The sequence below is a fragment of the Trichomycterus rosablanca genome, chromosome 17, assembly GCF_030014385.1.
Source record: "Trichomycterus rosablanca isolate fTriRos1 chromosome 17, fTriRos1.hap1, whole genome shotgun sequence".
In the NCBI taxonomy this organism is placed as follows: Eukaryota; Metazoa; Chordata; class Actinopteri; order Siluriformes; family Trichomycteridae; genus Trichomycterus; species Trichomycterus rosablanca.
In genome coordinates, this window is record NC_086004.1 from 26366053 (window position 1) to 26386500 (window position 20448).

The window sequence follows — 20448 nt, forward strand, 5'->3', positions numbered from 1 at the left end:
TCCGATAAGGGTCGCGTGGGGGTGCTGGAGCCTGTCCCAGCTTTTCAATGGGTGCAAGGAACACCCTGGATGGGGCACCAGTCCATTGCAGGGCAGACACACACACACACACCCATTCACCTATAGGGAAATTCAGTGTCTCCAATTATCCTGACTGCATGTTTTTGGACTGTGGGAGGAATCCGGAGCTCCCGGAGGAAACCCACACAGACACGGGGAGAACATGCAAACTCTGCATAGAAAGGACCCGGACTGCCCCACCTGGGGATCGAACCCAGGACCTTCTTGCTGTGAGGCGACAGTGCTACCCACCGAGCCACCGCGCCACCCTAAGACAAAATCAGAACGATTTAATAAAAGACGTCTCAGATATTTTTCATCCTGTAAGTTGAAGACTGAAGTTTGGAGTTGAGCGACACTCCTCTGAGGGATCTTATAACACGTGAAGAACAAATGAAAAAAGCAATTATTTTCTAAATGTTTTTCACAGACCTGGAGAGGAAGGACGTCAAGTCCCAATTCACTCTTTCATTTTTCCTCATTTGGATGTTTCTTATTTTTATCCTGCTTGTCTTTGCGGAGCTGCATTTGTAGCAGAATGAAGTGAATCGTGTGTACGGCCTTATTGCAATCGATTATTGTGCTCGTGTGTATTTTTGTATAGACTTTAGTGCACTGAGGTACGCAGGAGTTCTTCTAACTTCTGGATTCTTTTATTTCAGCAACAGTCACTGCTCAGCATGTGTAGCTTTGCAAGAAAAACTCTGGTAGTAGAACTTTATTTATTTAATTTTTATTTATTTAAATCTCCCGATTTTTAGCACGTACAATTTTTACCCAATTGCGTTACGCTTCCTCTCTACTGGTGCTGACCAGCCCCGATTGAGGAGAGCGAACTGACACACGCCCCCTCCGAGACGTATGCAGTAGCCGACTGCATCTTTTCAACTGCACGAGATGAGTTCATATGCTGATCAGCTTTGTGCACTGAGAGCCACACCCTGATCAACACATTATTTCTCTACTCTGTGCAGACGCCATCAATCAGCCAGCAGAGGTCATAATTGCATCGGTTATGAGGTCCCTGGATGAACAAAAGCCAAACATTGTTTATATGGCCGCCCAGCCTAGCCGGATGGCAGAGCTGAGATTCGATATGATGTATTCGAAATCCCAGCTCTGGTGTGCTGTGTGGTGTGTGTATTTTTACCACTGTGCCACCTAGTAGAGCTTTATTTTAATTAATTTGTGGTAATGTAAAGCTTGACTGGGTTTATTTTTTCGACCTTGGCAAGAACTCACTGCTCAATTTAAATGAACCCTATTTATATGTGCACAGAGAAGTTACCAGCTGTACACAGTCAAGATTATTTATTCATTCATGCATCTGTTTAAACATTGCTTTATCCTGGTCAGGGTCGCAGTGGGTTCGCCAGTCCATCACAGGGCACACACACAAAGGACAATTTTTAGTAGCTCCAATTGGCCTGACTGCATGTCTTGGACTAGTGGAAGGAAACTGGAGCACCAGAAGGAAACCCACACAGACACAGAGAGAACATGCAAACTCCACACAGAAAAGACCCTGGCTGCTCGACTGGGGAATCGAACCTGAGCCCTTTTTGCCATGAGCTGACAGTACTACCCACAATCAAGATGATATTATACAATGTATATTAATGTATAGTTGTTTAAAGGAGCAGTCCCCAAACTTTTTTGCACCATGAATTGGTTTTATATAAGATATAATTTCACGGACCGGCGGGGGCGGAAGGATTTAATATAGAGTAATTGTAGAATGAAAAATCAGTGTGAATCCTGAGCTTTTTACGCTGCAATGAGACGCTGCTCCCACCTAGTGGTGACTGGAGACAATAACACTCGAAGAGTTTTGGAAATTTAATTGCTCTCACAGCGATCTTTAATTATTTATTCTTTCTGTGCGGCCTGGAAATAAATGACCCACGGACCCACCGGTCTGCAGCAGACTACTGTTTTAAAGAAGTTTATTTTTTTCTCAGAAGTGTATGTAACCTTTTGACTTTAACTCTGTGGACTAATTTGTATGATCAGTCAAAGGAAAAGGCAACAGCAATTATACTTGGGTCTCTCTCTCATTTATCCCTGTCCTCATATCTTCCACGTGCTTTGATGAATTAATTGAATCTTTCCGGAGCTGTTGGATCCACAAAGTACATAAACTGGCACGGTGGGTACAGTGAAGTCCGGCTGAAGATAATGACAGATAGTGATGCTTCAGAAATCAATTCTGGTTTTCATTTTCCTAGAAAAAAAGGCTTTGAACAACACATGACTGACCAGAGTTTTAAAAACAAGTTTAATGTACGGACTGAGAAACGTCTCTCAGATGTTTCATCATCTCCGCTCGGTCTAAAAATCTGCATGCATCTTCTTCTCATCAAATTAAAAATGATTCTTTTCTGTATTATAAAAAATCCAACACATGTTCACTGTGGTTTCATTTACGTGATGCATTAATATCAAAAGAAGCATTTGTTCTTCTTGCTTTGTCCATTAAAAGAGACGAGAAACATTAGAAGTCCTTTGATCTTTGTAATTCATGTAATGCCAACTTGCTGAATTTCTTTAGATGATCAAAAGGTTACTTCAGCGCCAGCAAATATGCTTTTAATTGATTTATACAGGCTCGGTCTGGGCGGCCTCCGTTCTCGCATGGTGTTTGACGTCTTCCACCTCGCAGGGTCACGAAGGAGCGAAGTGAGCGATGTTCTAACACAGGAAGTCCAATCAAAAGTGTAGACAGCTGGCAGCTTTCCAGCAAATGTGCAGATATTAAAGCTTGAGTTTTTCTTCCTCACAGCAGCAACATTAACAGCAACCACTGGGGTGTTATCACAGCGATGCTGGGAATTACACCGATTAGGCATAACATTATGACCACTTTCCTAATACTGTGTTGATCCCCCATTTGCTGCCAAAACAGCCCTGCAACTCAGAACCAGCATTAACTTGCAAGCAATTTGAGCTACAGTAGCTCGTCTGTTGGATCGGACCACACGGGCCAGCCTTCACTCCCCACGTGCATCAATAAGCCTTAGCCACCCATGACCCTGTCGCCGGTTTACCACTGTTCCTTCCCTGGACCACTTTTGATAGATACTGACCACTGCAGACCGGGAACACCCCACAAGAGCTGCAGTTTTGCACATGCTCTGACCCAGTCATTTAGCCATCACAATTTGACCCTCGTCAAACTCGCTCAAATCCTCAAGCTCACCCATTTTTCCTGCTTCAAACATCAACTTTGAGGATAGAATGTTCACTTGCTGCCTAATATATCCCCCCCACTAACAGCTGCCATGATGAAGAGATAATCAGTGTTATTCACTTCACCTGTCAGTGGTCATAATGTTAGGCCTGGTCGGTGTATTCCCACTTTTTCTCCGATTAGGGCTTCTGAGGAATCAGGGAAACAAGACCTGTCTCTGGTTTTACAGCTGACACTGACCTTTCTGGAGTTTATAATCATGTTAATCCTGATACTAATAATCTAGGGCTCCAACTTCTTTGGAGACTGGGGTCAGACCTCAGGGTCAGACATTGTAAGGCACGCCTGGAGCCGAGAGGGTTACGAGGCTTGCTCAAAGGCCTAACAGTAGCTGCATGGCAGAGCCTGGATTAGATCCCACAACCTTTCAGTTAATAATCCAGTCAACTACTAATCTACCACTGTTTACTCTTTTATATTTTGTTTATGCATTTTCTCCCCTTTCTCTCCCTTTTAGCGCGTCCAATTGCCTGATTGCATCACACTTTCTCTCCACCAATGCCAATCCCCACTCTGACTGAGGAGAACGAAGCTAACCCACACCCCCTCGGACACGTGTGCAGCAGCCGTATGCATTTTGTCACCTACACTTTGACGAGTGCAATGTGGATCAGCACTGTGTATGGAGAGACACACCCTGACAGCACTCTTTTCTCATCTCTGTTCAGGCGGCATCAATCAGCCAGCAGAGGTCGTAATTGCATTAGTTATGGCTTTAGTATCCCACCCCTATCCGAACAACAGGCCAATCGTTGTTCATGTGGCCGCTCAGCCCAGCTGGCAGGCAGAGCTGAGACTCGATACGATTTACTCGAGATCCCAGGTCTGGTGTCTCAGCGTGTGTTTTTACCGCTGCGCCCCTGAACGGCCCTGTTTACTCTTTTATTAGTAAAAATAAAACCAAACACAACTGTACCTGATCTACTTTGCGGTTCTTTTACATAAGGTATTTTTGACTGTTCTCATGTTCCAGGATGCCCTTTCGACCCTTACTGTTCGTTCCCCCTGAATCTTTATTGACCATGTCCATTTTGTCTGATGCTTTTTATTCTACAGACATTTTGCCTGATGCCTTTCTGTCACAGGCGGTTTCACCTGATGCCCCTTTTATCCAAGGTTGTTTAACCTGATAATGTCTTTTTTTCTGAGGCAATTTTATCCTGATCCGGTTGTTGTGAAAAGCCTTGTGGTCTGATACACTTCATCCTGAGACGGTTTGACTCATGACTGATGTTCATCGGAGCTTATACTGTATATACTGTATGTGGCTATTATGTTTTTGTTGCATTTGCCTCTTTTACTCCTAATTCACTAACTCTGTCCCATATGTGTAACAACCAGAGCCAAAAAAAGCTATGCTATGTCAAAAACTACGTATTTCTCTACCGCTTAAGCTGGTGCCTCAACCAAACAGCAGAAGTCGCTGTCGCAGCGGCATGAAGGTGAATCCCCATCAGACCTTTATTCCCTAAACAAGCTTACCAGTGTATATTTAATAAGAAGAGACTCCAGTGGCTTGCATAGAGTCCTGACCTTAACTCCACTGAACACCCTTGAGGTGTATTGTGAATTAAAAAGTTAAGTATAAGCCAAACTTTCTGTCCAACAGCGGTACCTGACCTCACGAATGCTCTTTTAATTAATTCCCTAAAATCTTGTGGAAAGCCTTGACAGGAGACTCACTGGGGAAACGATTGGCATTTTTTACTTGCATTTACCAGACGCTTTTATTAAAAGTGACAAGGACCCAACAGTGGCAACCTGGCCAGCAACTCTTTGATTACTAGTTCAGTACCTTAACCACTAGTTTACAACTGCCCTTGCAGAAACTCACTAAAATGCTTTACTGTAGTACAGGGTTTTTCACACTTTTTTTTAAGCAACCCACATGTTGTCCATGATTTTAACGTGACCCAGGCAACACAAATGATGCATCAAAACAAATCCCAATATACAAAATATATTTAATTGATAAAAAATGGTGGCAATCTGGTCCCACTGTGGTTTACAGGATTAAATTTAAAGCCTTCACAAGGGGGTGTTCGTGTACAAGTTCATCTTGTGTTTTTGTGCCTGTTGAAATTAGTTTTTTGATTATTATTATTATTATTATTTTTGGTTTGAATAACCCCGCTGTACAAGACCTACACTTACTTTACAGTTTACAAATAAACTTGAAACCCCTACAACACTTTTCCTAAACCCCCGATTTTATTGACAACCCATGGCCAAGGTTCAAAGATGTCCTCAAACTGAAGCCATACTGTTAAGAAACAAGTGAAAGGTAAGACTGATGATACAACGTCATCCTGAATTCCTTTTTTCTGTGGCTTTTGTTTTATACAGTGAGCACAGCCACTGTACTGTGGATATATCCCACTATGTTCTGGGACTCTGCTCGGCCGGGCATATTGTCTAAGAGGCTTAAGCAGATTATTCTGTGTGCTGTGAATTTTTGACAGAGTTAATTGGCGATGCTGAGCAGGATTCATACTGTATATTTGTGGCTCTGCACTCTTATGATGTCCCAGATCAAAGCAAACGAGGTCTTTCCTGGGTTTCACTGGATCTAACTGGTGCTACGTTCAGTTAATTATACCAGCCACAGCCTGGGTTAGGTTTGAGGTCTATCATTAACATACTTCTTTGCTATTAAATGCATTTGCTTATGAAATACTTCATAAGCAGAGCAAATATACTGTACGACAAAAAGTATGTGGACATCTAACCATTAACTTGCTGGACACTGCAATACAAAAGTATAAGAAGGAGAAGGAGAACTTTGTGCCCCCACTGACGCTTTACATTTTTAGCAAAAGGAGTATTTGTAGGATCAGGTAAAGATGCTAAATGGGAAGACAGGGTTCACAATCTAACATCCCAATTCATCTCAAAGCCGTTCAGTGGGGTTTAGATCAGTGCTCTGACCAGGCCGTTGGAGATCTTATGCCAAACCCCGTCTTAATGGTTCATGTTTTGTGCACTGGAGAACAGTCATATTGAATTATATATATTATATAATAATAATATATTATAATATGTATTATACAAATAATAGCAATGGTTGTGGCCTAAATATACATGATATAAGTATGATGATTCAGTGTTTTGAATTATTGTAAAGCAATTAATGTACAGCAGTTGTAGCCTAGTGGTTAAGGTACTTGACTAGTAATCTAAAAGTCGCTGGTTCAAGCCCCACCTGACAGGTTGCCACTGTTGGGCCCTTGAGCAAGGCTCTTAACCTCCAATTGCTTAGACAATACATACTGTGACAGTACTGTAAGTCGCTTTGGATAAAAGCGTCTGCTAAATGCCAAAAATGTAAATGTATATGTACCCAGTAGGCGTTTTTTAGATTCCAGGAACATACAATGTTGCATAGGAAATGACCTAACCTTTAAAAACCAGCCTCCTAGCTTTTAGATTTTATTAAATATTATAAAATGTATTTAGATTTTCTACTTTAGTTTTCATGCACAAAAATGTGTCAACAGCTAGTATTAGAAATATTAGTTCACTTTTAGTCTGTTTTAGTTTGATTTGTTGTTTTGTTTAGGTGAAATGCAACATGTAAAAATGAAAAGAAAAATTAAAAAAAGGAATTTCAAGCAAAAAACCTATGGAAGGTTAACAATTACATGTCTGAAATGACGGGAGACATGTGACATACTCTTAGAACATCAAGCAAAAAAGACAAAACACATCCAGCAAAAACACTAGGAAGAAAAAGAACCCACGTTCAAAAAAGGACAAGAAATGTAAGCAAAAAAATGAAGAAAAAATTGGAAGGTTCCTTGTCATGCAAATCAGGTTGGCATCAAAAAATACCTTCATCCTCTGCACCGTCATTATCACCTAAATCATCATTCTGTTTCTTTGTTAGAGGACCTAGGATCAAGAACGAAGAAGATGGAGGAAACAGAGAATAAAAGAGCACACAAGCCTTAAAAAAGTGCCTCAGTAAAACATCAGCTTGCATTGATATATTAATATATTTATATGTTTTAAATGAGACATTACAAAGCCAAAAAGAAGTATTGAAGATCCAAGCAATCAAATGTTCAAACATTGTGTTGTTGTTGTTGATTACAATGCAAAAGTCAAAAGCTACAGTCAATAAAAGAAAGTTTTATAAAGAAAAAACGTGTGATTTACTGGAAATTAGAACCCCGTTATAAAAAGGTTTCGTGTCATTTAGTTTGTTTACTGCTTTAATGTTTGGGCAGAAAATCGCTCCGAGATATGAAGGGGCATTAAACAAGAATTACATTGTAGTTAATATTTAGAAACACATTTTCAATTAGCAACCGCAGCCAAAAATCAAACCTCTGCTTTATTTTATTATTTAGCAAGAGTGGAAGCTGAGCATAAAATCTGTTTAAATCGGTGAGCGGAGCAGTGTTCCTGATTACATCCATTTACCTTTTATTAGACCAGAATTGATTGCCGGTATGAAAACATCCCAGCAATCAGGACTAATGAATATGCGCCGCTGACTGGACCTCATGAACCACGTTTCTTCACATGGCTGATTTTAGACCGTCTATTTTTAGAAGTCGATTTAAAAAGAAGGCAAATGTTAAACAGGAGCGTCCAATTAAAGATTTTCATTTCAGTGAAAGGCTATAAAGAGGTAAAATAAAAGCGGCGCGTCCGGGGAACGACTCCGAACATATGGACAGAGTTTTTAGTGGGAACAGACTCAGCGTTCACTTTGCAGTCTGTAACAGAGTCACACAGATGGGCTGCAGCAGACTAGCATTCATCATTAACTAATTCATTTCATCATTCACACTCACTTATATGAACACCCAGGTACGATCACACACACACACACACACACACACACACACACACACACACACGTACAGACAGACTCACAGACATAGAAAAGCATGTTTAAAGGCAGCTGAGATCATGCATGGACGCTGTGCACATGCGACTGACACAATAAAAATAGAAATGATTATCTGGACTGTATCCAGATTGCTGATGTGCAAAAGATATGTGAGTAAATACACTGGGAAAGACATACAGTAAATATTCAGAGTTGAGATACTTGGTGCTCACATTATGGAAATGACCTGAGTGCAGCTACAGTTTTCCTGAGCATAAGTTTATTAAATGTCTTTATTTTGGTTTGTTTCTAGGCTGTAATTAAATATAAGAACCATCACAAAAGATGCACATAATCATGTAAATGAGTAAAACTGATCAACAGAATATACACAATTATAATGCTGATTGCATTTTATTTCAAAATGACTGGATGATCTGCATATTTTTACATAATGTCAGATTTACTATTTCTAATATTTCCTGTAATTAGTTCCTGTTAAAAATAAATAAATAAATAATAATAATAACAATAAATTATTATTATTATTATTTAAATACACAGTAAAATTATTATTATTATTATTATTATTATTATTTAAATACACAGTAAAAATTTTATTATTAATCTTATAATTATTATTTTTATTTTTAATGCACCATAAAATTATCATTATTATTATTGTTATTATTAGAAGTAGTAGTAGTATTAAATGCACAGTGAAAGTATTATTATTATTATTATCATCATTATTTTTTTTAATGCACCACAAAGTTATTATTATTATTTAAAATGTAAATTTTATTATGATTATTATTATGATGATTATTATTATAAACAATAAATGTAGGGGTTTTTTTTATGCACAGTGAAATTATTATTATTATTTAAAATATATATGCAAATATATGCTTGCAGTTCATCTGCACCAATGTACCTTCTTTTTTTTATTTTATAAAGTAGTACATTTAATTTTAGAATTAAATCCTTAATAGATATGTTTTATCTCCGCTCTGAATATGGTTTATAAACCACACAGGTTCAGGCACTGCTCCTGACCCATCCATTCACTCTCTCTCAGACAACAGCACAGACAGTCGTAGGAAGGTGAAGTGCATGCACTGTTCTGTGTCCATTTCATTAGATGAAGCAAAGTTTCTTCAACATGAGAGCTGTGTTTGTTCACATCAAGATCTCTCCATCATTTCTCTGTGCTGGAACAACAGCAGGTGTTAGGAAAGAGTACAAGATCAATGTTATTCACATAATGTTGGTCTCCTGAAGACCTGCACGGTGCCCTGAAAAGAGGAATGCATAAAAACAACTAAACATGACTCAGATCAGGATGTTAGAATAATATAATCCAACAATCCACATACCTGCCCTGAAAATAAATGCACTGAATTATACCTCCATATTTCATACATCTGTACGGCAGAGAGGGTTTGTTTTGGAAAATTCCACAGTTTTATCTGTAATGGTTTGAAAAAGCAGCTCGGCTCAGACAAAGAGCTTAACCTGTCTGGATTCTACCAAACTTCTGTCTGAAACTGCTTTTATATATAAAAATGTTACCGTTTGGACGTCTATTTATGGGAGGTGGAGGCCGAGGGTCGACCAGGGAGGGTTTATTCTGGCCATGGTTATAATAGATACAGCCTGGAATGAGTGCCAATCTATAACACAGGTCTACAATCATTACTAGATATCAGGTTTCCTCCACGGGTCCAATATGTTTCAGACATAAGTGAGACATAAACAGATATATCATAACAATCAGCTAGCTGATGGGTAAAAATGGACTTCCACTATATGTGGACACTGTATTTAGACCCTTTCTAATGATGGGCATCGGGCACCTTCCTGTTCCAGCATGATTGTGTACTCCATGATTGAGTCCTGACCTCAACATTTGGGAATGTGTAGTTCAATATTGTTACTGAATGCAGACACCCTTCACAGAAGAGTGGAGTCTGTTATGGTCACAATCCATAACAAAAATAGTGTGTTTTTGACTGATGGAGAACACATGAGAGCAGCTGGATAATCCAGGATTCAAATCTCGAATCTCTGCTGTGCCTGCTAGAGGGCTGGGCGCCCAATTTTGTCTGCTGCGGGCATTAGCCAATTGGGCCAGCTAGAGGGCGCTCAGCTCCAATCTCGAATCTCTGCTGTGCCTCTGTAGGGCTGGATGTCCAATTTTGTCAGGACTCGACCTAGACATCGAGCTTTTCTTCATGTCTTTATAGAGCTTGCTTTATGCACAGGAGCACAGTCATGTTGGAAGCATATATTTGTCTGCATATTGTGGCTAAAACATAACTTCAATGGTTAAAAGTGGTGTCCCAATACTTTATGATAGATTTATTACAGTGAAACTAAACAAATGTTGCATTTTGTTCATTTATCTCTATTAGTGATAACCTATTAACAACAGTCAGCACAAAATCCAGCCAGACGATCAATTTAAATACATAGTAAATAAATAGTCCACTTTACTGAAACAGGTAAGAGTAAAATAAGGATTTTCACACATGTCCAATCCAATTTTAATGAAAATGACCCCAATATCCCTTCCTGCTGACCTCCACACCCCTGTAACTTAGAACAAAATGAGATCTTTATCTATACATAATTGGTTTGAAAGCTAGCTTTATTATCTGAGGTTCAGGAATCATGCCAAGGCTAACTCCATGCTGGGTGATGTGATGTAAAAGGGTAGAGCCATAGAGCGCTTAGAATTTACCTGTGTTTCACATAAAACAAGTTAATGAACACCAACAGACATAAGAGCTTTATAAATTTATAAAATCTTTCTACATGAGGTAACTCAAAGCTGTCGAAAATAATAATCCAGAAATCCCTTTTATTATCTATTTACTGTCAGGTGGTGATTCAGCCTAATCAGAGCAGTGTGGGTAGAACACCCACTGAATGGAATACACACTGGACGTGGGCATTACGCTATTTCACACACACACACACACACACACACACACACACACACACACACACACACAAACACACACACACACACTTAGAGTGTCACCAATGCACCTTTTGCATAGTTACAGGAAGTGAGAGAAAATAAAGAGAAGCAGGCATAACGAGATCAAGCAAAACTCCATACAGTCAGTGGAAGATTGATCCCAGCCTATCCCAGCTTTTCAATGGGCGCAAGGCACACAGCAACACCCTGGACGGGACGTCAGTCCATCGCAGGGCAGACACACACACACACACACACACACAACTACAGGGCAATTCAGTGTCTCCAATTAACCTGACTGCATGTTTTTGGACTGTGGGAGGAAACTGGAGCTCCCGGAGGAAACCCATGCAGACACGGGGAGAACATGAAAACTCCGCACAGAAAGGACCCGGACCACCCTGTCTGGGGATCGAACCCAGGACCTTCTTGCTGTGAGGCGACAGTGCTACCCACTAAGCCACCGTGCCGCCAATACCAGATATCAGATGTATTCATGCACTATAATGTTCTTGTATCATTTTTATTGGCAATAAACATTGGGCACAGGGCAGGAATACCCCGAACAGGGTGCCAATCCACCCTGCTTTGGCCACCGCCACTTCTCAGACACAGCCGATCACGTCTGTCTGTATAGGCACCCAGTGAGATACAATCCAGGTTTACATGGTTTCTCTACAATGTAGGTTTTACCCTTGACCCGCCCACTAGTGGCCAGTGCTTTTAACTTATCAGAGTTACTAAATTTACAACAGCTACTAAAATGACTTTGTAAACCATAATGCTGATATTAACAGATGTGTAGTCACATTTGCACCTAATTACATGTCAGATGTAACACTGACCTGAGGGACACAATTGGTCAGCAACAACTCTAGGTAAGCTGTGAAACAGGGTAGTTTGGCATCAGGGGGACTAGTGTGTGCCAGGAAAACATTTCCTGTACCAATAAACCACCAGCAGCAGCCTGTAGCATTGGCACAAAGCAGGATAGATCCATGGATTCATCCTGATTAAGCTAATTCTGACCTACCATCTGGATACTGCAGTACAAACTGGGTTCATCAGACCAGGCAATGTTTTGATTTTTTTTTTTTTTGGGCTTGGTTCAGTTTCACCTTGAAAATACACTGGAATACCATACCCAGAGTGCCAGTACTTCACAGAATTTTAGGCTTTCCCCCTAAGATAGCAACACTGAGATGGAGATGTGCCCTCAGTTTAGTCTCGTTTTGTTTTGATGTTCTATCGCTGTAGCCGTTCCACCCTAAGGTTTAAAATCTTGAGCTCTTCTGCTCACCACTGCTGTACAGAGCTGTTATCCAAGTACCTCAGGCTTTTGTGTTGGAGTAAAAACGTCTACCTGTTTTGGTATGAGTGGATCAGACACAGCAATGCTGCTGGAGTTTTTAAATACCATATTCACTCACTGTCCACTCTATTAGACACTCTTACCTAGTTGGTCCACCTTGTAGAAGTCAGAGACGATCGCTCATCTATTGCTGCTGTTTGAGTTGGTCATCTTCTAGACCTTCACGTGCCAACCAGTGCTGAAATCTCAAGCTCTTGAGTTTGAATCTGAGCTCTGCTATCAGCCCGTCAGGCGCCTACACGGACAGACGATTAATTGTGTGCTTCCACGAGAAGAGACAAAACAAGGGAGCTGAAACAGGGCAATTATGACCTCTGAAATTCCTCGCTCGTTGTAAATCCCGTTAAGTTTTGTGCACTGGCACACTCCAGTAAAAATAACGGCACACGATTTTGCCACTTCTCATGTGCAGGTGCCCTTACTGAACTCGCTAAGGAATATGGGGTGTGTTCGAAAACCTAGTAAGCTGCCTTGCTGTCTTACTGCCTACCTAGGCAGCTGCCTTAGTGGAGAGGATTCTAATAAGTCATCAACTTATAAGGCAGGTTCTTCGAAGGCACTACTTAGACAGCGATAACATCAGGTTTCGCTTACCAAGCGAACACAGTTAGCATCATGCCATTCAAACCAGTGGGATGAGGTGGAACAACGCGCTAGCATGTCAACTAACATCTTAAACTGTCCCTGACGAGCCCGAACTTGCAAATAAAAACACTTGTACACGTTTATACAAATAAAAAAATCAATGATAATTTATTTACGGTTGAAAATAACTCAGTTCTTTGCTTCGCATCGTCCACCATGTTTTTTTATTTCTCTGTGAGAAAAGTTGTGCTGCACTGAATGCTGGGATTGGCTTCACCGCTAAGGCAGCATCGGATGCTCCCTCGTTTTACAGTCAAATTTTAAGATGCCTTACTAGTGAGCATATTTTTATTTTTTTATAATTTTTCCCCTCTTTTTCCCCCCAATTTTTATCCTCCAGTCTAGTCGTGTCCAATTACCCTGAATGCGTCCTCTATACTGATTCAACCCTCCACCGCTGACTGAGGACGCCTCTCAACTGACATACGCCCCCTCCGGTACGCACAGTCAGTACAGATTTTTCACCTGCACGAGTCGAGTTCATACACTTGACGGGCACTGTGTACGGAGGGCCACACCCCCATCAGCATTATTCCTCAGCCCTGTGCAGGCGCCATCAGTCAGTCAGCAGGGGCCGCAGTCGCACCAGTTATGAGGACCTATGATCCGACTTTCTTACCCCTAAACCTGGACAACAGCCAATCGTTGTTCATGCAGCCGCCCAGCCCAGTCGAGCGCCCAGTGCCCAGCCACCTGAGCGGCTACTAGTAAGCATATTAAGGCATCTAGGATTTCGAACAGCCTCCTTCTCGGGAGCGCGTGTAGGATGACGTGAAATGCTGTCTATGTAAAGAGATCACTAGGTTTTCGAACACACCCATGGCATTCCAAGATCAAGCATCTCCACGATTAAGAAGCGTAAGGACACAATAAAGAGGTAAAGCTAAAGTTCAGGTCAAAAGTGTCAAAAACAACCCCATTATTTTACATTAGCCTAAAATATCTGCAGTTCCACAGGACCATGTAACGCATTAACAGATTTCCCAACATCCTTATGGGAAAAAAAACCTTTTAAACTCGATGCCACTCACAGAACCAACAGACCTCGAGTTTCAAGGTACCACTGTACTTATACCTAATACTACTAATGTACTTCATAACTACAAGTTAAAGCAATTTTTTTGACAGTGGAATGTGTGAAAACCTCAGAAAGGTGGCCGTGTCTGAAGTAAATAAGTAAGTGTAGGTGTAAGTCTGCACTTTATACATACAAAAGAGTTCATCATGGCGAGACTCTTCTTTATTTTAAATGATGTTCTGTTAAATAGAGGCGATGAAAGAAGCCATGACTCACTTCAGTATGTGTGAATGTCGTGCTTCTATGGTTCCAGATTCTACAGGTTGACTTATTCTCAGTATAAAGAGGCTCCTGCTTCTTAGCAGGTGTATTAAAGAGTCAAAGACAAGTGTCTCTCTTCAAATAGCTTAGATAGATGAGTCTGGGTAGGGGTCACAATAGAAGGGCCCTCCATCACGCTGTCCGAGTGCCCGAGGGGTTGAGGAAAGTGAAGGGCATTAATCCCAGAGGTGAGGGACACCTACCCGCCTGTCCCTTCTTCGTCTGCTACATCATTAACTCCCCCCTCAGAGTCCCCCTGACCTTAGCGATAGGGTTCACAGAGTCTGGCTCGCGGCTGGAGGAACGGCCACGTACTTAATTTTAAACCCACAAATACACTGACCCGTACCTACAGCCTTTTACTTTCTCTTGTGCCGTCACACGCCGGCTGATTGATTTATCATTTGTGGTCCTCAGTGCCACTGGCGTATTCCTCCTTGTGCCGCTATTGATCTGAATTCACCTCTGGCTGATAAATTGCTACTTTATGCGCGACGCATCTCTAATGCAGCATGCAGGTGGACCGCGCCGCGCTACGCTCCGCCGACTGCCGGCCTGAGCTAGATGGGGCAATTAATGTTTTGAGGCGGATCGATTTCAGATAGAGCCTATTGACAACGTCGGCCATTCGTCAGAGAGCTCGAGCGGCGGTACGCCGAACAGCAGCGGAGCAAATCACTGAGTGAAATGCTGAGCAGGAAAAGCCACAAATTAGAGGTAATGACTAGCATCTCCAGACCATATCGAAGGATTTTAATGCAGATCGCTATTTCATTACAACAGTTCAGTTACAATGAATGATTGTTGAAGCCCAATTAACTGAATGTGAGTTGCATGGGATTCAAATTAGTGAGTTTTATCAAACCCAAACTTATTCCTTTATTTATTTATCAATAGTAACCACTTTATCCTGAGCAGGACCGTGCTAGGACTACAGTAGAAACAATATTCATTTTACTAATCAGATAAGCATTGTGTTAACCCCTTACACTCCTGGTATGATTTTGACATTTTCTACATGGAATTTAATTTGACAGGAAACAGAGAAGAAGCTATTTCCAATATACAGGGGTTGGACAAAATAACTGAAACACCTGTCATTTTAGTGTGGTAGGTTTCATGGCTAAATTGGACCAGTCTGGTGGCCAATCTTCATTAATTGCACATTGCACCAGTAAGAGCAGAGTGTGAAGGTTCCATTAGCAGGGTAAGAGCACAGTTTTGCTCAAAATATTGCAATGCACACAACATTATGGGTGACATACCAGAGTTCAAAAGAGGACAAATTGTTGGTGCACGTCTTGCTGGCGCATCTGTGACCGAGACAGCAAGTCTTTGTGATGTATCAAGAGCCACGGTATCCAGGGTAATGTCAGCATACCACCAAAAAGGACAAACCACATCCAACAGGATTAACTGTGGACGCAAGAGGAAGCTGTCTGAAAGGGATGTTCGGGTGCTAACCCGGATTGTATCCAAAAAACATAAAACCACGGCTGCCCAAATCACGGCAGAATTAAATGTGCACCTCAACTCTCCTGTTTCCACCAGAACTGTCCGTCGGGAGCTCCACAGGGTCAATATACACGGCCGGGCTGCTATAGCCAAACCTTTGGTCACTCGTGCCGATGCCAAACGTCGGTTTCAATGGTGCAAGGAGCGCAAATCTTGGGCTGTGGACAATGTGAAACATGTATTGTTCTCTGATGAGTCCACCTTTACTGTTTTCCCCACATCCGGGAGAGTTACGGTGTGGAGAAGCCCCAAAGAAGCGTACCACCCAGACTGTTGCATGCCCAGAGTGAAGCATGGGGGTGGATCAGTGATGGTTTGGGCTGCCATATCATGGCATTCCCTTGGCCCGATACTTGTGCTAGATGGGCGCGTCACTGCCAAGGACTACCGAACCATTCTGGAGGACCATGTGCATCCAATGGCGGTGCCGTGTATCAGGATGACAATGCACCAATACACACAGCAAGACTGGTGAAAGATTGGTTTGATGAACATGAAAGTGAAGTTGAACATCTCCCATGGCCTGCACAGTCACCAGATCTAAATATTATTGAGCCACTTTGGGGTGTTTTGGAGAAGCGAGTCAGGAAACGTTTTCCTCCACCAGCATCACGTAGTGACCTGGCCACTATCCTGCAAGAAGAATGGCTTAAAATCCCTCTGACCACTGTGCAGGACTTGTATATGTCATTTCCAAGACGAATTGACGCTGTATTGGCCGCAAAAGGAGGCCCTACACCATACTAATAAATTATTGTGGTCTAAAACCAGGTGTTTCAGTTATTTTGTCCAACCCCTGTATGTTGTAAAATACAGTAGTTTTTTTGTATAATGCATTCTTTGTTTCAAATACAATTGTTTTATTGTTATCATATGCTCACTGTAAACACGTCCTTTTACGTCATGATTTATATATAAATCATGACGTAATATATATGACGTATATACGTAATATATATGACGTATATATCATGACGTATATATATATATATATATATATCAATTATTGTTTTGTTGTGAATAATAATATTACTAATAATAATAATTAATGGGTAAATGGCATATGTATTGCTGCAATTTTTATTTTTGTTATTTATTATTATTATTATTATTATTATTATTACTCACAATAACAAAACAACAACAACAATAATAATAATAATAATATAATAATAATAATAATATAATAATAATAATAATAATAATAATAATAATAATAAATGGGTACATGGAATATGTATTGCTGCAATTATTATTATTATTATTATTATTATTATTATTATTATTATTATATGTAGTTTTGTACCTAAATGATGGAAACACATTTTTTTCTAGATTAATAGTAATAATATAAAATAAAGAATGTAAAGATAAGGAATTATGACTGAAAAACTGCATCTTTTGTGGTTTACACAAAAATATAAATGTTAGTGCTGCTACCACTTGTGGCTTCAACTGCAGAATACATCTTTTATGTTATACAGTCTATTGAATATGCTGTTAAACATATTTACATTCTATAAATGTCTCTGGTCACCTCACCCACCTCTTATGTTTTCTATCCAAGCTAATTAAGTTCTGAGTGCCGATCTGATTATTTTAAATAAAAATCCATCTAGTCCAAGCACACGTCTAACCGCTAGATAAAACTGTAGATAGAGTTAATATTTCCTTAACCAAGTGACGCCGCACGCAGCTGATAACATTTCGCCCCTGCTGCAGGTAAGATGAAGCGTAATGAGTGAGCACACAGAACGAGAGGAAGCTTTTTGCTGAACTCATCAGCACCATTCAATGAAAGCTGCCTGCAAACGCCCCACAGCTACTTAATGAAGAGTGTAAACACTACGCCATTAGGCCTGGGTGTACGTAGTCGGGGTGCTTCCGAGGAGCACCAAAACAAGTTCTTGAAAGCGTGTTATGTTTACGGTGTTTCACTACAGAAGCCGGTTCTGAGCTATCCATCAAACGATAGAGATGCTAGAAAAGCTTGTGTAGCGTGATGGTTTGTTTATTCATTTGGATTTTTAACGTCATGTTTTACACACTTTGGTTACATTCATGACAGAAACGGTAGTTACTGGTTACACAAGATTCATCAGTTCACAAGTTTAATGTCAAACACAGTCATGGACAATTTTGTATCTCCAATTCACCTCACTTGCACGTCTTTGGACTGTGGGAGGAAACCGGAGCTCCTGGAGGAAACCCACACAGACCAGGGAGAACATGCAAACTCCACACTGAAAGGACCCGGACTGCTCCACCTGGGAATCGAACCCAGGACCTTCTTGCTGTGAGGCGACAGTGCTACCCACCGAGCCACAGTGCCCCATAATGGTAAGTTTTGCCTGTTATCGGGGTTACTTTAGGTCATATTGTGCAGACCAAATCAGAAACATTTAAATAAACTGAAGTGCAGCACAGATGGAGAAATCAGAACAAAATAAAATCACAGGAAAAAATGACCTGTTTTCTTATTTTTCTTTCCTGTCATCAATAAAATAAGAGCTGCATTTTCTACATGTCTGTATATAAGAATATAAGGCATTATGTCCGCTCAGGTGGCGCAGTGGTAAAGTACGCTAGCGCACTAGAGTTGGGGTTTCGAATACATCGTATCGAATCTCAGCTCTGCCTCTCCGACTGGGCTGGGCGGCTGCATGAACAACTGTTGTTCAGGGTTAGGGTTAAAAAGTCGGATCATAGGTCTGGTGCATAACTGGTGCGACTGCGGCCCCTGCTGGCTGACTGATGGCGCCTGCACAGGGCTGAGGAATAATGCTGATGGGGGTGTGGCCCTCCGTACACAGTGCCCGTCGGTGTATGAACTCGACTCGTGCAGGTGAAAAATTCAGTCTGTACTGACTGTACGTGCCGGAGGGGGTGCATGTCAGTTGAGAGGCGTCCTCAGTCAGCGGTGAAGGGTCGAATCAGTATAGAGGACGCAGTCAGGGTAACTGGACACGACTTGATTAGGGGATAAAAGTGGGAAAAATTATTTATATATTATTTTATATTATTTTTTTATTATTTTATATTATATTATTTTATATATATATACAGTATATATATATACTGTATATACACACACACACACACACACACACACACACACATATATATATATATATATATATATAGGCATTTATTAAATAAACAATTAAATAAATACAGTTTTTTTTTGTTCCCCTGAAGGATTGAACTGCTTCAGCAGGCTCTGTCAAAAAGCACCAAGCTCCGCGTGAAGCAAACATCAACCACATGCTTCACACACCACTGTTTTACATGACAGAATCATGTACACGATCCTTCAACGCCCCCACTGACCCCCTCCGCCACCTCATCCTCCTATCCCTCATCCCTTACTCTTATAATTCATGAAAAAATCTGCCAAAGGTTAAAAGGATGATTCCTTTTCCTTCATGAATATTTTAATGTGCTGAGCAAACGGCGCCTCATCGTTCCTCCGCTAAGGCTAAATGTTACGGCTCACTGTAAAGAAATGGGAAAAAAAGGACTTAACAACAAGTCCTCATCAATATTTAATCCCGCCCCAAACGGCCGGCATTCAGTGCCTCCGGGGAGGAAAGGGTAGCTGGACCGGGCGCTGGAAGATCTGAAACGATCTCCGGTTGGAACATCAGTGGCGGTAGATGGCCTCTCAGGGTTATTTTCCTGAAGAGCCCCTGCGGAGACAGGAATGGAAAATCGTGGTGACCGAAATGTCACGGCAGCCTCAGATTGCACGCTGCTCATTAAAGGAAGAATGTGACAGGGCTTAAAGTCAGGTAAGATTTGTGAGCGGGGATTTCATTAAGAGCTGTCAGATATAACCGCCAACACGGCGAGATGACAAAGCCCATAATGAGCACGCTTTCAGAAAACGTCCAGCAGGAACATGAAAGAATCACGCTTAATGACCTAATACACCTTCATGTGTTGTGTTGTGCCTGGCAATTTGTCTCAAATCTTTTATTTCCTTTTGATTTTGATTTTATTTATTTTATTTTCCCCAATAAACCTCTGAGGCTTCCAAGCTTTATGAATACACTACAGTATTAAAGGATTTGCTTCTGACCAGAGAGTATAAATATAATTATATACAGTATATAAATATAAATAAATAAATATATATATATGATAACTTGTGTGATATAACCTACACCTGACCATGAGCTTGTTGGACATCCCTTTAAACATGGTATTAAAATAAAATGACCCCCTATGTGACCTTTTCAGCTACTTTTTATACTTCAAAAAACAGGTTTTAGCAAACAAAACACTAAAAAGAGGGCCATGCAACCTATATAAGCAAACCTATGTAGGGTTCAATTCCCAGGCAGGGCGGTCCGGGTCCTTTCTGTGTGGAGCTTGCATGTTCTCCCCGTGTCTGCATGGGTTTCCTCCCACAGTCCAAAAACATGCAGTCAGGTTA

General features: G+C 41.0%; 1 protein-coding gene across 11 annotated transcripts in view; it reads right to left on the reverse strand.

Annotated features, from left to right (window-relative positions):
- Positions 1 to 20448, reverse strand: part of nlgn1 (neuroligin 1) — a 258250-nt gene that overhangs the window by 141053 nt on the left and 96749 nt on the right. For 3 of the 11 annotated variants that reach the window (XM_063012557.1, XM_063012560.1, XM_063012558.1), the window contains one exon: positions 7142 to 7201. The exons of 4 other annotated variants lie outside the window; for them this stretch is intronic. In XM_063012557.1, the coding sequence (XP_062868627.1) occupies positions 7142 to 7201 (60 nt within the window). Of the gene's footprint in view, positions 1 to 3461; positions 3480 to 7141; positions 7202 to 11832; positions 11847 to 17071; positions 17082 to 19328; positions 19336 to 20448 lie in introns of all 11 variants that reach the window. 4 more of the 11 variants (XM_063012564.1, XM_063012563.1, XM_063012561.1 and 1 more) reach the window with 4 other exon arrangements.